The 22,632-nt window shown below is 44.0% G+C and overlaps 1 protein-coding gene across 1 annotated transcript in view; it reads right to left on the minus strand.

The window, feature by feature from the left end:
* The window catches only part of LOC311526881 (uncharacterized protein), a gene marked incomplete at both ends in the record, with an annotated part of 366,035 nt that extends 344,936 nt beyond the window's left edge, over positions 1-21,099 (minus strand). The window contains one exon of the mRNA XM_084640348.1: positions 19,162-21,099. Coding sequence (XP_084496474.1) covers positions 19,162-21,099 — 1,938 coding nt within the window. The remainder of the gene's footprint in view (positions 1-19,161) is intronic.
* Between the last annotated feature and the right edge of the window lie 1,533 nt (positions 21,100-22,632).

Here is a 22,632-nt window from a genome sequence, read left to right on the forward strand (position 1 = left end):
TGTCATAAGAGGAAAAGAGCTTAATGGAATTTAAGATATGATTTGAAGAATAATAAGAACATCCAAAGATACAAAAGGAAATATTTAAAACAAAACAAAGTTTGGGAAGAGGTATACTTGTGGGTGTAAGCTAACTTCTAACGGATTAGTACCTTTCTTGTGGCTCAATTATTCTGTAACTGCCTACTGCAGGTTTTTTTGCACAATCCTCTGAAGTATCTGGTACTTATTACTGCTGGAGACAGGCCAGTGGACTAATCCATTCTGGCAATTCCCATGATCCTCGGAGAGACCAAGTCCTGAAGGACAACTATCATGAGGTGAAATTCATTCCTGTGCTGGCTCTCCGTGCAGGGGAGAATTTCACCCATTCAAGTCAATGAATAGAAACTTAGGATTTGGTCCAGTCATTAAAGCAACAGGCAGTGGATAAAAATGCCCTTTTTGTTTCCAGTATGAAGGCAATCTAGAAGTACTTTAGTTATGTATTTTCTATTAGTTGGAAGAGATTTTAAAAATTAATTCTATTTTAAAAATCTGCATCAGTGCAATAAATTACTGCATAAATGATACCCCTAAGATGAGTTGGTGTTTATCTAGGAAGCTGTGTGTCTATACCCATAAACATCACATATTGACTTGTATGTTGTACTCCTTATTCTTAATGTTGGTAGTGCACCACCTCCCACCATTTTCCCTTCTCTCTCACCCAGAGCATTGCAAGTCAAGTGTTTTCATGTCTGCAGCATCAACAGATTGTTTAATTTGAAGAATCAGAAAAAAAATAACTGCAGGCTAATACAAGCATTCAAAAATTAAAATTACTACAATCCAAATTTGAATGCCAGTCAACAGTTTCTAAATTAATATTGACAACAAAATGACAAAGGATGTCTTCCCAGAAGTCTAATTCAGATTTTTAAAACTGCTTCATGTAGGGGTCTGTGCAATGCTTTAGATATTCTATGTAAAGGGGAAAATATAATTTACTGGCTTTTGTTTATTTTCCACACTGGTGGCTTGTCTGTTCTGGAGTTTTCTCTGCACAGGTGAAGCTATACCAATGAACTTCATCCATGCAAACAACAGTGACTTGCCCAAATTGCAGCTACATCAATGTAGTTACTCCAGTACAAAACAACAAATCAATACCAACAGTGAAAGTAAGCCTGGGGTTTTGTATAGATTTTAATGTAATCACATTTTTAAATAATGAGCCTAAAGAATAAAGTAATGAAAGGGTAGGACTTAATCCACAAAACCAAGGATGGGGTTTGCCACAGGGTCTTCTTGGCATCTCGGATGGTTTTAATCAGTGCAGCATGATACAAGGTGGCCCTGGAGGGGAAAGAATGTTGACCATCGGGTCGGCCTCCTCCACCACCTCAGGTTTAACGTTCAGGTTCTGGGCCACCCATCTCAGCAGCTGCTGTAGGACCCTGCTGTCCTCTAAGACTGGAGTGGTTGCTGAGCCAGCCACGACCTCATACAGAGATGAGGAGGATGAGATGGCAACCAGCACCGGAGCCTGCTCCCTGACCTTGGCCCCTCTGGGGTCCCTAGGAGTGAAGAACACTGGAGCTGCGGCTGGTGCCATGGATGGTGCTCTGGCCAGTGTCATGGATAGTGCCATGGGCAGAGCTGTGGACGTTGCCACAGTCGGTGCCACAATCAGTGCTATTGACAGTGTCACTGGCAGCGTCGCAGTCAGTGTTGCTGCAGACGGAGCTGCGGTCGGTACCGAGGATGATGCAGCAATCTGCGCTGAGATCATCAATGTTGCGGTCAGTTCCGAGATTGTCGACATCAGTGCAGCTGCCAGATGGGTCCCCTGCTGCAGTGCGGAGGGCATGTGGCGGCCCAAAGAACACCGAGGCCACCAATGCCAGTCGGGAACCCTGGCTCTGGTGATAGGCCCAGGATGTCAAGTATGGCCACTGAGGAGCCTGCCACTGTCCCGGCCAGTGTGCTGGGTAGGGCTGTTGGTCATGGTGGGAGCTGGTTCTTCTGCTCCTACTGGAGCACAATGACCCCGCTTCTGACTCCAATGTCTCCAACTGTGAAGACCAGGGAGAAGCGAAGCCGCTTGGCGCCAGAGAGCGATGGCAACTGTGGGACCGGAGCAGCTCCCACACACGGGACACCAGTGCCTGGGGTTGGTGCACAGCAGATGATACCCTCAGAGGAGATGATACCTGCCATCATTGCTGGCTTGCCAACCAGTGCCAGAGACCTCTCCCACCATAGAGAGAAGAGTGGCATTGTCAGCACCAGGAGGTCCGATGCTGCCTCGAATGCTTCTGGTGTTCAGAGAAGCTGTAGGTCCTCGTGGCAGCACCCTGGTGAGCAGTGGGGGTCTGGACTCGACTGGACACTTCCTGGGGCAGGAATTGGCAGAGGACCCACAGAATGGGCACCGGATGGGGGCTTGCTGGCCACCTGGTCTTTAGACCTGGTTGGGGAGCGTCCTCTGTTGGCCTTCTTTCTTTTATGAGACACCGGGGAGTGAGACTGGTGCCTGACCGATGCCTGGGATCTGTGCATGGGGCTGTGGCAGTGCCGAGGGTCCTTAGAGGAATCCTTTCTTGGCACCAGCTCGTGCGTCGATGATACTGGAGCACTGCACACCAAAGAGGCGATGCTTGGGGCTGGATCCGCCGCGCTGGGGTCTGACTGTGGCTGAAGTGCTGCCTCCATGAGCAGAACTCAGAGGTGCTGTTCTCTATCCTTGAGGGTCCCGGGGTGAAACCCTCTACAGATTTTACAACAGTCCCCTAAGGTGACCCTCCCCAAGACACTTTGAGCACGAAGTCTGCGGGTCACTTCTCAGGATAAACCTGCCGCACTCTGAGCACAGCTTAAAGCCTGGGGACTGAGGCATAACCTGGAGTTGGGGAAACGTGCTGGGGTAGGGGGGATGATGGACCCCCAAAAGAAACTTATGAGAGAAAACTATCTATACTAACTAAACTACTACTGACTCTCACTACATACATACGATACTGCGAAGCACACACTTGCTGAGACGAGCAATGGGGAGTTCCAGCTAGCTATCACAGATGATAAGATGGAACTGAAGTGGGGTTGGGTCAGCAGGGCTCTATATTGAGTGCCATGAGTGCATGACTCCAGGCAGACCCTGCGGATACTGCTGGAGGAAAAATCTTCCTGCTCTCATGCATGCGGCACACACACACACCTGATTGGCATTGACATGAACAAGCATTCAAACAAGTGCGGACTACTCAGCCCCAAGAGTGCCTTTCTTAAATTGTAAGCATAGGATGAACCTGTTGAACATAGTAGTAGGCATCCTTCAGTCTCGAGAGACCATGGGTATGTGCCCCGAGAGGTAAAGCATTTACTCAGTTGGTTTTATGGCAGCCGTGAATGTGGCTGAAGAGACCCATTTGAGACTGCTGCATCTGTCACATTTAAAAATGATGTTTCGACCCTTTGGTCTCTGCCTTCTGCAAGCTCTTTTGTCCTCTGCTAAACTGGACTGCTTCCTCTTGTAACTCCGGAGACCTCTGTTAAGCTCTTGTTTCCAAAGGCTGCAGTCTTGAGTGTGATCTTCCCATTTGTCCACATCTATGTCCATTTCTTTGAGGTCTTGCTTGCATACATCCCTGAAATGCAATTTTGGGCATCCTTTGGGTCTTTTTCCAGATGCCAATTCACCATAGAGGATATCCTTTGGAATGTGCCCATCATTCTTTCGGCACACATATCCAAGCATGCCCAAGCCACTCTGTTTGAGGAGTGTTTGCATGCTGGGTATGCTGGCCCATTTGAGACCTCAATTGCTGACTTTGTCCCTCTAGTAGATTCCAAAGATTCGATGAAGGCAACGCATATGAAAGCTGTTGAGCCTCTTTTCCTGATGAGAGTATAAGGTTGTCATAAATATAAAGGGAAGGGTAAACCCCTTTGAAATCCCTCCTGGCCAGGGGAAAGCTCCTCTCACCTGTAAAGGGTTAAGAAGCTAAAGGTAACCTCGCTGGCACCTGACCAAAATGACCAATGAGGAGACAAGATACTTTCAAAAGCTGGGAGGAGGGAGAGAAACAAAGGGTCTGTGTGTCTGTCTATAGTCTGTCTATATGCTGGTCTTTACCGGGGATAGACCAGGAATGGAGTCTTAGAACTTTTAGTAAGTAATCTAGCTAGGTATGTGTTAGATTATGATTTCTTTAAATGGCTGAGAAAAGAATTGTGCTGAATAGAATAACTATTTCTGTCTGTGTATCTTTTTTGTAACTTAAGGTTTTGCCTAGAGGGGTTCTCTATGTTTTTTAATCTAATTACCCTGCAAGATATCTACCATCCTGATTTTACAGGGGGGATTTCTTTATTTCTATTTACTTCTATTTTTATTAAAAGTCTTCTTGTAAGAAAACTGAATGCTTTTTCATTGTTCTCAGATCCAAGGATTTGGGTCTGTGGTCACCTATGCAAATTGGTGAGGCTTTTTATCCAACATTTCCCAGGAAAGGGGGGGTGCAAGTGTTGGGAGGATTGTTCATTGTTCTTAAGATCCAAGGGTCTGGGTCTGTAGTCACCTAGGCAAATTGGTGAGGCTTTTTACCAAACCTTGTCCAGGAAGTGGGGTGCAAGGTTTTGGGAAGTATTTTGGGGGGAAAGACGCGTCCAAACAGCTCTTCCCCAGTAACCAGTATTAGTTTGGTGGTGGTAGCGGCCAGTCCAAGGACCAAGGGTGGAATATTTTGTACCTTGGGGAAGTTTTGACCTAAGCTGGTAAAGATAAGCTTAGGAGGTTTTTCATGCAGGTCCCCACATCTGTACCCTAGAGTTCAGAGTGGGGGAGGAACCTTGACAGACAAAGGTCCATGTTTTGCTCCCATACAAAAGTGTGCTGATAACAAATGCTCAATACACAAAGATCTTTGTGTGTTCTGTCAGTTTGTTTTTTTGCCATACCCTCTTGTTCAGTCATTGTTGTGGCTGCTTTTCCACTGCAGATGTTGACTTCGGTTCCAAGTGAAAGGCTGACTGCGATAGTGGACCCCAGGTACGTGAACTTGTTCACCCACTTCAAGTTCATAATTGTTGATCTTGATGGAGAGTGCTTCCTCAACTCGTTGGCACATTATGTTAGTCTTTTTTAGGCTTATAGTAAGCCCGAAGTCTTGGCAGGCTTGGAAAAAACTGTCCACTAGACTTTGAAGATGAGCTTCTGTGTGGGTTGTCATTGCTGTGTCATCAGCAAAGAGAAGGTGTTGGATAAGGGCCTCCTGAATCTTGGTTTTAGATCTGAGTCTTGCAAGATTGAACAGCTTTCCATCAGCTCTTGTGTGCAAGTAGATTCCCTCAGTTGAGGAACCAAAAGCTTGTTTCAGTAGCAGGGTGAAGAAGATCCCAAACAAAGTTGGGGCAAGTACATAACCTTGCTAACTCTGCTACAAATCGGGAAAGCCTCAGACATTGAGCCGTCGTATTGGACTGTACCGTATACATTTTCATGGAAGGATTGACTCATTCTTAAGAGTTTGGGGGGACATCCAATCTTTTCTAGAAGTGTGAGTAGCCCACTTTTACTGACAAAGTCAAAAGCCTTTGTGAGATCAATGAAGGCTGTTCTGTACATTTCTTTTGCAGTTGTCTCAGCGAGATCATATGGAGCCTGCATACACATATGGGACCATCACATTGTTCTGTGTACTTATATGCCCCTCACTGTCATAGTATCCAAGTGCCACAAAGAGATTAAGTTCCTTGCCCAAGGCCGCATAGTAAGTCTGTGACACAGTCAGGAACTGAATCCAGATCTCCCAAGTCCTGGTCCAGTACCTGACCCATGTCATCCTTCTTCCCCTATTTTAATTTCTAGCAACCAATCTCTGAGTACAACTCTATTTAGCTTCCATGAGTGACTCCAGCGTATAAAAAAAATAATAAAAAAACCCTCTTACTTTGTATGTAAAACTTAACTAAATGCAGAAATGCTTTTAATTCAGGTTTCAGAGTAACAGCTGTGTTAGTCTGTATTCGCAAAAAGAAAAGGAGTACTTGTGGCACCTTAGAGACTAACCAATTTATTTGAGCATAAGCTTTCGTGAGCTACAGCTCACTTCATCGGATGCATCGGATGCATCCGATGAAGTGAGCTGTAGCTCACGAAAGCTTATGCTCAAATAAATTGGTTAGTCTCTAAGGTGCCACAAGTACTCCTTTGCTTTTAATTCAATTCATTTACTTTGTATTATGGTTATTTATATAGATCCCAGAAATAAGCTAGGTGACTCTGTGCTGTTTTTAGTATATTAACTTCTAGTCCATCATTCCCCAAAACGGCCTATCTTCTCCCTTAACTTTTCCCCTACTCTTTATTCTTAAAATCCTTAAGACTCAAATCTACTCCAAAGCTGCCTCTGCTACATTTACTATCCTGCCAAGTGTACAGTTTCTATATCTCCACTCTGCTTTTGACACTAAACTCAATGATCAGTTGATCAGCCTAGCCCATCTGTCTGGCTGTTGACACTGAGCGCCTTCAAGCTTCTGTTTTCCCATTCTGTTTCTGTATCATTCAGCAACTTGTGTTTTCCTCTGAGGTCACCCTTAAAGGTCCATGTGTCATGTTTTTCATTTCTGCCTTGTCAGGAAAACCTTGCCAGTGCATCTATCAAAGTAATCATCAGGCCTTGATGTAAGAGTATGGTTCCTCTCACATTTTTCATTACCAGATAATTTATTAATATCCTTCTGAGCAACACTAGATTTATCTTGATAAAACTGCTATCAGTGGTGATACAGCATGCAGCTCTGAAAATGTTCAGCTACTTTGGGAAATGCTCAGTGAAGAGGTCTACTTTCACCTCTCCCACCCCTTAATACCCTGAGAAGACAGAAGAGGATTTTGCCTCCTGGGGGTCCCAAGACCCACAATATTTTATCTCTTTGGTAAAGCTGACCCAGGGCAGGCTAATCAGAATGCTTTCTTTTCTCACTCTCTCTCTGTGTTGCTAGGAGGGAATGCATGACAGTTTAATGGAATAAAGGTAGGGGAAGAATGTAAAAGTGCCCATAGAGGCTTTCAGAGTTATTTGTTTCTTTTCAAATTATAAGTCCACAGCCAACTACTTTACCTTTTAGTTCAAGAGGCACCTTAAGTACCATTGTGGATGTTTTCTATCTAAAGGGATATTGTATTTTGTTCTTGCTCCTGAACCCCATACACATCACACACACACCCACCCCTCAGCACTCTATTGCTCTAACAGCCATTCCTCTTTAGATTATCTTCGCCTGAGATAATGTTGTAAGGCTAGTCAGTCAGTTCCTTGGTCTATTATTCACTGAAATTAAAGCACAGGAGGCCTTTCACAAATGCGACTGGCTAATGAGTCTCCTGGTGGACATTAGGGGAGAGAGATGCATTTGTGACATGAGTGGCAGCTGTGCAGACACCATTTTATGCGATTCAGTACAGCTATTTCATTAATTGCGTTTCACGGTTCATTTCTTCAGATTACACTCAAAATAAATAAATAAATAAATAAAAACACAAAGCTGCTGTGTTCTCTCAGCCATTCACCAAACAAAACAAAAGGAAAAAAATCCTTACTTTAATAGGCTTCCTATGTCTTGCCCTATCTTAGTTACCTTTTAAAATGTTAAGCTCAAAATAAAAAGAAAGTACACAGGTTCAGCCAGCTAGCTACCACTTAAGCTTTCCACAGAGACTTACAAAGTTATAAAGAACCCTGATGCGAGGTGGCATCTTTTAATGAAAGTGAAAGGTTTGTGGCTGTTCACCTACAATGACAAATCTACGTTTGCAGTATAGCTTTATATCATTAAAGTTTGTGTGCCAAACTCTACACTGAACAGTGTGCAATCATTGTATAACCCTAGAAAGTCAATGATACATAAACCTGCACAGAATCTGGCACTGCCTATAGACATCTTCATAAATAGATACATTGGACAATAGATAGTACTGTGCAGTATACACAGCAAATAATGTGGGGATTTGGGGACATTAATGCACCTTTCACTGAAGGATCTCAAAGGGTTTTACAAATATTAATTAAGCCCCACAAGAATCCTATGATGTAGGCTAGTATTATAAAACTCATTCCACAGATGGTAAAACAGATATCGAGAGGTGACCTGCCCAGCATCACAAAGCCAATGGTAGAGATGAAAACATGAAGTAGGAGTCTTGACTCTCAGACCCAAACAAGCAATGGGTAATGCTCCCTTGCGTACTATAAAGATCTGTGGTGCACAGATACAGCAGAGAAAACACTCTTCTCAGGTTTTGGGGCTGCTGCTAAGCCTCAAGCATTTCTATGGATGCATTTTAATAATGAGACTCTCTTGCACTTCCTGGACAGATGGCCGTTCACACTTCAGTGCTCATTTAAACACATACGTTCAACAATGACAGGACATTTCAACTGAGAACAAGCCAATTTAATCTTCCAAATTCACAACTATCCATCATTGTTGTTGGTTCTATAAAATCAGAGCTGGGTGAAACCAGGACTTTAACATTTGGCAAGCCAGAGAGAAAACAGAAAATTTCACTTGGCTTCTTGTCCGCATGAAGCTCATGCAAGGCTATTTAACATTATTTGAAAGGCTTGGAAAATCTGGCTTTTTTGATCCGTAGACAGATGTTCTCCAGTCCTGATAGGGAAATAGAGAAGCTAGTGTCAGTTTTTAAAAACAAGTTATGTTCACATCCATAAATTCTCTTGGGGAAAGATGGGCTGAGTAGATGGCTCAGAGGCCTGCAATAGGATGTAGATGTTTCATTTCTATGTTTCCAGTTCAATGTTGGTAATGAACAAAAATTATTACTATCTGACAGCTCTTCAGTTGTTTCTGAAGGCAATGGACAAGAGCCCATGATAAAAAAAGACACAGCCCTGCTGGCTCTCTCTGCAGCTAGGCCAAAGGCTGGTTGCAAATAGAGGGTAACCGATCTTCTTGACTCTAGAGGTGGTCCTTTCAGGTAAATGGGTGCAGGGGTGGGGCGCAATGGACCAGGCAGTATGGGGAAGATGTCATGTGCTGTGGATAAGTAGACACATTAATTTTCTATAGCTGTCAGGCCAGCACCTTTCAAAAATATTAAAGACAATTTGTTTTAATAATATCCTCTTGCGCTATAAGGAGCAGGCTCTGTTTAAGAAACAGAAGCCTGAAGTGTCAAAATATTGCGAGAAAGCTTGTTCTTGTGACACTTCTGGTATCTGTCAGGAGCAGGAAATACTCAGAATCTGGTGAGAATATCTGGCTTGATGTGATTTTTCAGCCTCATTCATAGATCCAAGAGGTTTGGCTAGTTCAGATAAACTTCAGGCTTATGTTTAGGGAGTTTTGACAGACCAAAACCAAACTAAGAGCATTTTAAAGTTTAATCAATCAGTATTTGGCAGGATAAGGTAAACGCAATAGGGAATTTAAGAAAGTTTATATATAATTTGCCACTTATTATTAACATGGCAACAGGATTGTGGCATAGTATAATATAGAATAGATGGATAACACTCTGGCTATATGGGACATTATTACTCTCCGTGACAGGATCAGCTGCCTCCTGAGTGTCCCCCTTGTAGCTGGAGTTGCTCTACAGGACCCCGCCTCAGTTGCCTCTTGTGCTCAGGACACTCCAGATACTCATAATGCTCCCTTTCTGGGGTCCAATTTATTAAATCTTGCATAAAGTCTTCCCAGCTCTAGCTGAGCCCACTATCCCTGAAGGTCTGTCTTCCCTTCCAAGTTATAACACTCCTCTGCTCCAGTTCTAAGCTGGGCACAGCTCTTCCTCCCTGAGTCTTAATGCTCCCGTCGGCATAATTACTCCACATCTGTGAGAGGCAGAAGCTGTGTTGGCCCCCAACATAGCGCCAGGGTAGACTGTGTTTAGGTCACTGTAACTTGGATCGCTCAGGGGGGTGGCTTTTTCACACCCCTGAGCAACATAAGTTATATCGATATAAGCAGTAGTGTAGACCCACCCTAATAGAACTAAAGGATGAAGTTCAACAACATTTAATTAACTATGAAAATAACTGTGGTCTTTACTCTACCTCAGTATGTACGTGAGGCACTCTGGCTTCCCCAGCCAGAGTGGGACTGTGAGGCAGGTTCTGGAGGGTAATCCACACCACTCTGGTCTTGTTGCAATTCCACTAAGGGAAGTCAGGCATATGTATCAGAGGGAGAACAGGCCCCCTTGTGCCTAAGTAACCTAAGGATAAGACTAACACGGCTGCTACTCTGAAACCTGGCAAAAGAAACAAACTGTCAATCTGCAACAATAGTTGCCATCCACACATCCGCTTGAACGTGCAAGAGGTATGTGAACATAGCAGTAGCCAGATATACTCCATTTCTACTTGAGATTCATATGAATCCCCAAAATGTCTATTTTTGTAAGTGTAGACGAGGCAATATCTTTTATTGGACCAACTTCTGTTGGTGAGAGAGACAAGCTTTCAAGCTACAGGGAGCTCTTCTTTAGGTATCCAATATATGGGACTGACATGGCTGCAACAACACTGCATATTTTTGTAAGTTCCCTGTCAAACTGCTAGCAATAAAACTAAGTAGTAACAACTGGTCACAAGTCCTCGAGCCCCCTCTCTCCCATAAAGCTTACTACAACATTATTTAAACAGTCCCAGTCCCCACCATGCATTAGGCACTAGTCTTACCAAAGTGTCTGGGATCATTACTGTAGCATATTGTAGTCATTTATTTTTTGTAAAGGAGGATTTGAGCTCTACCCGCTTGAAATGAAAATAAAATGTCCTCTAGTTCAACAGGACCCTGGCCACTGGCTCTCTAGGGGATTGCTCCAGACTTGAGGTAGAACAATTGGCTTCTTCCTCTTAATGACAATTGCTACTACATGCCAACTGCCAGAGAGGAAGCCCTCCTGAGGAGCAGGCACAAGACACAGTCACCAAATTGACCATGACTCACAAAGAGAAAGAAGGGGACTAGTTAGACTTTTTGTTGCTATCCCTGACTGAGATTTCTTCTGTCCCAACTGCTAAGAACATCTTGTATATTAGTTGATATAGGGTGGAGGGCAGAATAGTCCATGTGCACATTTTTGTTACAAATTGTGTTTCTGCATTTTGTAAGATGTTTGTGTAGGACAGATGGACATACATTGAATATCATGCTTCTCCATGATTCAAACTTTTACAGGTTAGAAAAACTGTTCTCCTCTATCATTAGAAACTTTAATGTCTGAAGACAGTAGGAGGGTATCAGCAGACAACCAAAAGATGGACAGCTCTCATTTAAAATATTCATTTTCATAGAAAGCCTCATTCCAATTTCAATTTCATGTTTACTGTACTGAGGTGTCATTCAGAGTCTTGACTGCTACCGATAACTCACCCTTTTGCTCATGTTAACTAATATGAATAGATTATTATGCTACCTCTAGCAACAATGGTTTATGGTCACTATAGCTTGGTGTGAAATACACATCAAATGACACACATCAAATGTGCAGTGTAGATAGTAAAAGGGTCTGACCTCTCTCTGCCTTCATAATGTAATTGAATATGATACAGAATTATTGAACTCCATCACCTCCATATAATTTAAATCGATGGCAATTTTTTCTGGACTTGACACTGCTATAGCATTTGACATGGCTAACAAGTGCGTTGAACTTCATCTTACAAGCTTACAGTTCCTGATATACAGTATAAACCCATGAAATCTGCAAATCTAAATAAAGGCCCAGAGCCAACTTTCCATAAATGTGACCACTTCTATGGTGCACTGTAAAATGAAATGTGCATGTTGGCTAGCAAGAGTCAATAACATTTAGCAATCCAGGTTAGAAATTGCTTTGAATATATAATTGCTCTTTAACATTCGTATTTGCATCAGCTGAACAGTTTAAATTTTGCTAATTTATAATGCTATTAACTAACAATACTGACACTATACGATCTGAGAGTTTTGTAAGGTGTATTTGTCTATTGATACCTAGTCTTGTAATGTTTCACAGAGACACTCCTATGAAATCCTGTATTTTATTCATTGAAGATTGAAGCTACATTTGGAGAGATGTGAGGAAAATATAATGATGGCTATGGTTAAGATTTTAAAAGCAAAGGATTTAACCGTATGTCTTTCATTAAAAATTATGAAAATATGTAACTATATCACATGAATGGCTTTGACCATTTCACCTTATGTATAGCTCACAAATGGATGAAACAAGTTAGAAAAAATGAGAACCAGTTCAAGTATGAAACTGACCAATTATTTTAGCTTCTGATCACATCAGCTCATGTGAGTAGCCCCTTCCTAGCCTCCTATCCTACAATAGGTTGTCTACAATACCTGAAATCCATTGCCAGACAGGAAGAGGACAGGCAACTCCCATTAGTTCAGCTGCTATCTCATTATTATTATTGCATAGGTGACTACGAGCCCCAGTAATGGACCAGCGCCCCATCTTGCTAGGTACTTTACAAACAAAGAGACAGTACCTGCCCCAAAATGATTACATTCTACACCCTTCGGAACTTGCCCAGAGTTGGGAATGAAGGAGCCGATGCCTTTGGGGGTACTTTTGAACAAAAGAAGCCCCACAGTTCACAAGGAGGGGTTGAAAGAAGTGCAGGGAAAGATAGGAGATGGAGAAAAGGAGAGGGAAAGGAGACCTTTCTGGTTTTGGCTGAGTTTATATAAGCATATACATCTGAAGGGGGGGGGGAAATGGGGCTTATCGAAAACAAATCTCTGTGATTTTTGAAATTTTCTTCAACTAACAGTTACCTACTTAAATAACATGGTTGAATGTCTAGTACCCAAATAAAGTATACCATAAGAAGGAAAGAGAATCTGCTTCTGGTGGTGAGCAGTCTCTTGCAAAGCTCAGTTCTAATCCTACAACCGTCCTTCTATAAAGCAGATTATTACTTGATTATCAGACACGCATGCCAAGTCATAAATTAATATTAAAGTCAGCAAGGGGACTTGAACCTTGATCTCTGGGCTTCCCAGGTGAGTGCTCTACACTTGAGGTAGCAGAGTAATTAGAGACGGTTTTTTTCCCCTCTGAAGGATAATTGCTAATACATGCTGACTGCTGGAGAGCAAGTCCTCCTGAGGAGCAGGTGCAAGTCTCCTTCTTCATTAAACGAGAAACTTTACTTTTTCAGCTGCGAGCAGCGAAGATATTATTTAGTATATTAGCTAAATGGAGACATTCCCCTGAGCATCACATGATTAAACACCACAGATAAGGGGGAGATAACATTAAAATTCTGACACAAATCCAGAGTAAATGTTGCCAGGTTACTCACATTGCGTAAGCATAATACACAACACTGGAACCCAATGGCAAAGGACAACTGTTATATCTATCAATAAAAACAATAAATCCATAAGATAACATCCTGAGCATGCTTGTAAACATTCCATGCCTTTTTTATGGTCTTATGGGTTTTGGTTTGAACTTTCAAAAGACATCATCCTGATGGGGATACTTATGCCACTGTGTGTTCTCAATTTGCATAGTCTTTGCACTTAGGCTTGTGAGATGACTTTTACCATATTTTCCCACTTTGTGCAGGCATAAAGGAAATGTCACAAGCTAGCTCCTTAATTTGTACTTTTCATGTGTATTTAGAGAGCATCATAAGCATATTTTGTATATGTAAATAAACAGCACATTAGGTCTTTATACTGGAGAAACAAATTATAATTATGTAAACTTTATAAAGACATCAAACATAATGGGGCTTTTAAAAGTCCAGCTATTTACTAGTTGCTATTGAACAAGTGTTCGTGTACAGCCAGTGAATGTAAAACCTAAAAATTAATTAATTAGGGACCCAATCCTACTCTACTGGAATCTAACAGTTTTTCCATTGACTTCAATGGAGGCAAAATCAGATCCCAAAATTCTCTGGGCCTCATTCTCCATTCCCTTGAATTTTATGTAGTCACTAACATCTGTGTGCAATGAGTGTAAAGTGGATATAAAATGCTACTACTGGTGAATTAAATCTTGGGATATTCAGTGCCAATATGTCTGTTGCCCTTGAGACTGGTTCGCTTCCTTGGCGGAGACTGATGCAACATTAACAAAACATTATGCTGTGCTGGAAGTCCCAGCCTTTCCAAACCTTGTCTAAACAGTTGGTTTCTCTAATTCAAACCTGACATGCAGCAGCTTAATTTTATGTCTAAACTACACAACACATTACCAGTGAAATTACTGCCCAGTTCCTGCCTCTGAAATTTAAACTGTCCAACAAATAGTTTTTCACTGGTCACACATACACTTGCAACTCCATGTATTTCATGGCCAAGGAATTTTCTGCACAATTCACAACTGCTGCAGAACTGTGCTCCAGAATCTCAAACTTTAATTTTAACAGTTTAAGTGTGTACCCCTTATAGTTGCAAAGAAAACCTTGAAAATGTGAACCGAGTACAAAGAGGTACCTGTCTGAGCTTGCAGATAGCTTGAAACAATGGATCTGAGAGATATGAACTCTATGGCTGTGGAATCATTAAAATTTTCCCAAGGTGCCATGGAATTAAGTATGTTCACTGCAGAATTCATTTTGCTGCAGCCAAGGGCCTGTCATTTTGTTTTGTCTCCATGCTTGCTAGGACCTGCCTACAGCTGTCTCTTGCTCTACACCTTTTTCCACAGGAGGGAGTTAATTAGATTACAGTGCATATACAGTGCGCTGTTCCACAGAGTCAAGCAGCAGGAAGTCTGTTAAACACGATAAGAGTAAGAGTCCAGCTAGTGCCAGGGACAAGTGGGAGCCAGAAGTACAGACAAGCCACCTAGACTACCGAATGAACAGAACATCACCCAGGGCTATGTGTGTGTGGTTTTTGGAAGAGGGGTGAGGGGGTGAGAGAACCTGGATTTGTGCAGGAAATGGCCCAACTTGATTATCATGCACATTGTGTAAAGAGTTGTCACTTTGGATGTGCTATCACCAGCAGGAGAGTGAATTTGTGTGGGGGGGTGGAGGGTGAGAAAACCTGGATTTGTGCTGGAAATGGCCCACCTGATGATCACTTTAGATAAGCTATTACCAGCTGGACAGTGGGGTGGGAGGAGGTATTTTTTCATATTCGCTGTGTATATATAAAGTCTGCTGCAGTTTCCACGGCATGCATCCGATGAAGTGAGCTGTAGCTCACGAAAGCTCATGCTCAAATAAATTGGTTAGTCTCTAAGGTGCCACAAGTACTCCTTTTCTTTTTGCAAATACAGACTAACACGGCTGTTACTCTGAAAGCTGCTTACAAGCTTTCCCTTTCCCCCCAACACACATGGGGCAAAGAGTTGGGTCATCTGGAAAACATTGTGACTGCTGAGGCCCAAAGAGCTCCAGCTGTCTGGGGAACACGTCCGAAAAAGATCCTCCCCAAAAATAATAATTACTGAACATAGGCACACACAAAGTATGTTTAAGCCTGGAGACATATTCCGTGTGTAGGGGAGGGAAGGACAGGAGTGAAGGCTAGTCCATAGAGATGCCATATGTTAACATTGCCATGGAATTTAGAGGTTCTTGCTTCAGAATTTTACCCATTTAGTCCCATTTTACCATGAAGTATCCAGAGCCCTGTACATGTACTTTTACACACACACACACACACACACTCACACTCTCTCTCTCGTGTCAAGGTTCCTCCCCCACTCTGAACTCTAGGGTACAGATGTGGGGACCTGCATGAAAAACCTCCTAAGCTTATCTTTACCAGCTTAGGTCAAAACTTCCCCAAGGTACAAAATATTACCCCTTGGACAGGCCGCTACCACCACCAAACTAATACTGGTTACTGGGGAAGAGCTGTTTGGACGCGTCCTTCCCCCCAAAATACTTCCCAAAACCTTGCACCCCACTTCCTGGACAAGGTTTGGTAAAAAGCCTCACCAATTTGCCTAGGTGACTACAGACCCAGACCCTTGGATCTTAAGAACAATGAACAATCCTCCCAACACTTGCACCCCCCCTTTCCTGGGAAATGTTGGATAAAAAGCCTCACCAATTTGCATAGGTGACCACAAACCCAAACCCTTGGATCTGAGAACAATGAAAAAGCATTCAGTGTTTTACAAGAAGACTTTTAATAAAAAATAGAAATAAAGAAATCCCCCCTGTAAAATCAGGATGGTATATATCTTACAGGGTAATTAGATTCAAAAACATAGAGAACCCCTCTAGGCAAAACCTTAAGTTACAAAAAAGATACACAGACAGAAATAGTTATTCTATTCAGCACAATTCTTTTCTCAGCCATTTAAAGAAATCATAATCTAACACATACCTAGCTAGATTACTTACTAAAAGTTCTAAGACTCCATTCCTGTTCTGTCCCCGGCCAAGACGACTACAGACAGACCCAGACCCTTTGTTTCTCTCCCTCCTCCCAGCTTTTGAAAGTATCTTGTCTCCTCATTGGTCATTTTGGTCAGGTGCCAGCGAGGTTACCTTTAGCTTCTTAACCCTTTACAGGTGAGAGGAGCTTTCCCCTGGCCAGGAGGGATTTCAAAGGGGTTTACCCTTCCCTTTATATTTATGACACGCCCCCCAAATCTCAGCTAGGGTGAAACACTGGCTGGGATTTCTTCCTGGAGCTCTAGGAAAACAGAGTTAATAAGACACATGCATCTCTAAATATACTACCAAGTACATAAAGACTAACAATATTTTCCACATCTCAAGGACGATTTTAACCAGTTGATTCTGGGAAACTTTCACGGGAGAGTGCATCAGCCACTTTGTTAGAAGCTCCTGAGATGTGTTGGATGTCGAAATCAAAATCTTGGAGAGCTAAACTCCACCGAAGAAGTTTTTTGTTAGTTTCTTTGACGGTGTGAAGCCACTTTAGTGCAGCATGGTCGGTTTGCAGGTGGAAACGCCGTCCCCAAACATATGGGCGTAGCTTTTCCAGAGCGTAGACAATGGCATAACATTCTTTTTCAGTGACTGACCAGTTGCTTTCCCTCTCAGACAGTTTTTTGCTGAGAAACACTACAGGGTGGAATTCTTGATCAGGTCCTTTCTGCATTAAAACTGCTCCCACACCACGCTCGGATGCATCTGTGGTTACTAGGAACGGTTTGTCAAAGTCTGGGGCCCTTAGTACAGGGTCAGACATGAGTGTCGCTTTAAGCTTGTTAAAGGCCTTCTGACACTTTCCGGTCCACTGAACAGCATTTGGCTGTTTCTTTTTGGTTAGGTCTGTCAGTGGGGCAGCGATTTGGCTGTAGTGCGGTACAAATCGTCTGTAAGAACCGGCCAAGCCTAAGAAGGATTGAACCTGTTTCTTTGACTTTGGGACAGGCCACTTTTGGATAGCATCCACTTTGGCCTGTAGGGGGCTGATAGTTCCTTGACCCACCTGGTGTCCAAGGTATGTCACTCTGTTTAGGCCTATTTGACACTTCTTAGCCTTAACAGTTAGTCCTGCCTCCCTTATGCGCTCAAGGACTTTTTGTAGATGTTCCAGGTGGTCTGCCCAGGAATCCGAAAATATGGCCACATCGTCAAGGTAGGCGACTGCATATTCTCCTAATCCCGCTAGGAGACCATCTACAAGTCTTTGGAAAGTGGCGGGTGCATTTCGCAGCCCGAAAGGGAGTACATTAAATTCATACAGCCCGAGATGTGTGATGAAGGCTGACCTTTCCTTGGCAGATTCATCTAGCGGTACCTGCCAGTACCCCTTGGTTAAGTCCAAGGTAGAGATGAACTGGGCCCTTCCCAGTTTCTCTAATAGTTCATCTGTGCGTGGCATGGGATAGTTGTCTGGGCGAGTTACAGCATTTAGCTTACGGTAGTCCACGCAAAAACGTATTTCCCCATCTGGTTTGGGAACTAGAACCACTGGAGATGCCCATGCACTTTCAGAGGGGCGGATTACACCCATCTGTAACATATCCTGGATCTCCCGTTCTATAGCAGTTTTAGCTTGAGGAGACACCCGGTAAGGGTGGACCCTAATTGGGTGAGCATTACCTGTGTCAATGGAGTGGTATGCCCGTTCAGTCAGTCCTGGGGTGGCTGAGAACGTTGGCGCGTAGCTAGTGCACAGCTCCTGGATCTGCTGTCGCTGCATACGCCCAAGGGTCATGGAGAGGTTCACCTCTTCCACACCACCAGCACATTTCCCTTCGTAGTAAACACCTTCAGGCCACTCAGCGTCGTCTCCTCCCTGGGCTGTAAACTGACAAACCTTTAATTCTCTGGAATAAAAGGGCTTTAGAGAATTAATATGGTACACCTTAGGCTTTCGGTTGGAGGTGGGGAATGCTATGAGATAATTAACAGCTCCCAGGCGCTCCTGGACCGTGAATGGCCCTTCCCATGATGCTTCCATTTTATGGGCCTGGAGTGCCTTTAAGACCATGACCTGGTCTCCTACTTTGAAGGAACGCTCTCTGGCATGTTTATCATACCAGGCTTTTTGCTCTTTTTGAGCATCCTGTAAGTTTTCTCTAGCAAGGGCTAAAGAGGTTCGGAGGGTGTTTTGTAGGTTGGTTACAAAGTCCAGAATGTTAGTTCCTGGAGAAGGTGTAAATCCCTCCCATTGCTGCTTCACCAACTGCAATGGCCCCTTAACCTCACGGCCATATACAAGTTCAAATGGGGAAAACCCTAAACTGGGATGTGGTACAGCTCTGTAGGCAAAGAGCAACTGCTGCAATACTAGGTCCCAATCATTGGAGTGCTCATTTACGAATTTACGTATCATGGCCCCCAAAGTTCCATTAAACTTCTCCACCATGCCATTTGTTTGATGATGGTAAGGAGTGGCAACCAAGTGATTTACCCCATGAGCTTCCCAAAGGTTTTTCATAGTTCCTGCCAGGAAACTAGTCCCTGCATCTGTGAGGATGTCGGAGGGCCAACCTACCCTGGCAAAAATGTCTGCTAGTGCCTGGCACACACTTTTAGCCCTGGTGTTGCTTAGAGCTACTGCTTCCGGCCATCGGGTGGCAAAATCCATGAAAGTCAGTATGTACTGCTTTCCTCTGGGTGTCTTTTTCGGAAAAGGACCCAGAATATCCACAGCTACTCGCTGAAATGGAACTTTAATGATGGGGAGTGGCTGGAGAGGAGCTTTGACCTGGTCTTGGGGTTTTCCCACTCTTTGGCACACCTCACAAGACTGGACATAGGTAGAAACATCCTTGCCCATTCCCTCCCAGTGGAATGACCCCCCCAAACGGTCTTTGGTCCTGTTCACCCCAGCATGGCCACTAGGGTGATCATGGGCTAAGCTCAAGAGCTTGGCCCGGTATTTAGTTGGAACTACCAACTGTCTCTGAGGATGCCAGTCTTCCTGGTGTCCCCCAGAAAGAGTTTCCTTGTATAAAAGTCCTCTTTCTACAACAAACCTGGATCGATTAGAAGAGCTGAGAGGCGGTGGGTTGCTCCGTGCCGCCGTCCAAGCTCTCTGGAGGCTTTCATCTGCTTCCTGTTCGGTCTGGAACTGTTCCCTTGATGCTGGAGACATCAGTTCCTCATGGGATTGTGGACCTAGGCTTGGTCCCTCTGGAAGCGATATAGGGGATGGAGCTGTTTCTGTTGACTGTGAACCGCTCTCCGCTGGTGTACTATGTTGGGATTCAGGCTCCGGCTGAGCCTCTTGTGTAGGGTTATCGGCTGCTGCCAGTTCAGGTTCGGTGGGGCCCTCTGGTGTTGAGGTTGCAAGTACTGGATTCAGTGCTGACACGGGGTCTGGTGTTGGTTGTTCGGCTGGTTCCGGTTCTGGGACTGGTTCCGTCTGGGTCTCTGGGACTGGATCCACTACTGCTGTTGCAGACATTGGCCTGGGGTCCAGGTCCATCACCTCTGACTGGGTCCTGATAGAAGTTTCCGGAACAGAGCTAGGCCTCACGGCTTGTTTAGCCTGGTTGCGGGTGACCATTCCCACCCTCTTGGCCTGCTTCACATGATTGGCCAAGTCTTCCCCCAACAGCATGGGGATGGGATAATCATCATAGACTGCAAAAGTCCACATTCCTGACCAGCCCTTGTACTGGACAGGCAACTTGGCTGTAGGCAAATTGAAAGAGTTGGACTTGAAGGGTTGAATCGTCACTTGGATCTCTGGGTTGATTAAATTGGGGTCCACTAAGGAAGCATGGATAGCTGACACTTGTGCTCCGGTGTCCCTCCACGCGGTGACCTTCTTCCCGCCCACACTCACAGTTTCCCTCCGCTCCAAGGGTATCTGGGAGGTATCTGGGCCTGTGGACCTCTGGTGTGATTCCGGTGCAATGAACTGTAATCTGTTGGGGTTCTTGGGGCAGTTGGCCTTTACATGCCCCAGCTCGTTACACTTAAAACATCGTCCAGCTGACGGGTCACTGGGGCGAGGAGGGTTGCTGGAGAACGGGGTGGTGGGACGATAAGGGGTCTGGAGGGTTCTTTGGGAGGTAGGTGGGGCTTTGGGCGGCCCCCGGTAATAGGGTGTGGTCTGGGGTGGTCCCTTCTGGTCTCCGCTCCAACTGCGACCAGTTTTCTTCTTCTCTGCCACCTCCACCCATCTGGCTCCAATCTCTCCTGCCTCAATTACAGTTTTGGGTTTCCCATCTAGGATGTATCTTTCTATTTCCTCAGGAACACCCTCTAAGAATTGTTCCATTTGCATTAGGAAGGGCAAATTTACTGGAGATTCAACACTTGCTCCTGATATCCAGGCATCCCAATGTTTTACAATGCGGTAGGCATGTCGGGTAAATGACATGTCTGGTTTCCACCTTAGGGCTCTGAACCTCCGACGAGACTGCTCGGGTGTTATCCCCATTCTGACTCTCGCCTTGGATTTAAACAGTTCATACTTGTTCATGTGTTCTTTAGGCATTTCAGCTGCCACCTCAGCTAAGGGTCCACTGAGCTGCGGCCTCAGCTCTACCATGTATTGGTCAGTAGAGATGTTGTACCCAAGGCAGGCCCTTTCGAAGTTTTCTAAGAAGGCCTCAGTATCATCACCTGCCTTGTAGGTGGGGAACTTTCTGGGATGGGAAGTGGTACCTGGAGAAGGATTGCTAGGGTTTGTTGGTATATTCTGCTGGGCCTTTATCCTCTCCATCTCCTCCACATGCTTCCTCTCTTTTTCCTTCTCCTCCTCCACATGCTTCCTCTCTTTTTCCCTCTCCTCCTCCACATGCTTCCTTGCCTCCATTTCCCTCTTGTGGGCAGCCTCTTGGTGTTGTTCTGCCTCCCTTTCTTGTTCCTTCTTCAGCTGCATGAGTTCTATCTGTCTTTCATGTTCCCTTTGTTTTTCCTCAGCCTGAAATTTGGCTAATTCCAGCTGTAGTCGAGCTGAGGATTTGGCCATTCTAACCTCTCTGTTTTTAACTAACTTTACACCCGAGGTTTAGAAATAAACAAACAAAACTTGGCTGTAAAATTTTGCTGTGCTGGAATAGAATACCTATTCTCTGATAGTGATTGTCAGCCTACAGAAAAAGACAATTCCCTTGTCTCTGCTCTGGGCCCAAATTAAAGCAAAAAACCTCCAACTACTTGGAAACCTGCTTACCCAGCCAAAGAAGAAAAAAATTTCTTTTCAAACCTGTGCTCCTTGTAAAACAAAAAAAAAATCAAAATCCTAAAAAAAACCCTGCCACTTTTGTCTCCAGGCAAATGGGTAGAGCACACACCCCCTATTTACTTTTAGGAAGAAAAGAAAAAAAAAAAGAAACCTCTGGGTTGGAAGACTGTGAATTTCCCTGCAGGAGTTAAGTACCCTGCCTCCAGGCAAAGAAAACCTGCAATTCACAAGATAATCCCCTTTTGTCTCTGCTTGGCCACAAAGCAGAGAGAAACCAAGCTGCTTTCAGTTTCAAAGCTGCCTTCTGGACTTCCTAAAAATTCCTTTTTAAAATCTGTATTTCTAGTTCAAAAAATCTCAACTGGATCTCAAAATGATTTCAGGTTAATCCCACCACTGTGCCACCATGTCAAGGTTCCTCCCCCACTCTGAACTCTAGGGTACAGATGTGGGGACCTGCATGAAAAACCTCCTAAGCTTATCTTTACCAGCTTAGGTCAAAACTTCCCCAAGGTACAAAATATTACACCTTGGACAGGCCGCTACCACCACCAAACTAATACTGGTTACTGGGGAAGAGCTGTTTGGACGCGTCCTTCCCCCCAAAATACTTCCCAAAACCTTGCACCCCACTTCCTGGACAAGGTTTGGTAAAAAGCCTCACCAATTTGCCTAGGTGACTACAGACCCAGACCCTTGGATCTTAAGAACAATGAACAATCCTCCCAACACTTGCACCCCCCCTTTCCTGGGAAATGTTGGATAAAAAGCCTCACCAATTTGCATAGGTGACCACAAACCCAAACCCTTGGATCTGAGAACAATGAAAAAGCATTCAGTGTTTTACAAGAAGACTTTTAATAAAAAATAGAAGTAAATAGAAATAAAGAAATCCCCCCTGTAAAATCAGGATGGTATATATCTTACAGGGTAATTAGATTCAAAAACATAGAGAACCCCTCTAGGCAAAACCTTAAGTTACAAAAAAGATACACAGACAGAAATAGTTATTCTATTCAGCACAATTCTTTTCTCAGCCATTTAAAGAAATCATAATCTAACACATAC

Source organism: Lepidochelys olivacea, assembly GCF_965140295.1.
Source record: "Lepidochelys olivacea isolate rLepOli2 genome assembly, chromosome: 10".
NCBI lineage: Eukaryota > Metazoa > Chordata > Testudines > Cheloniidae > Lepidochelys > Lepidochelys olivacea.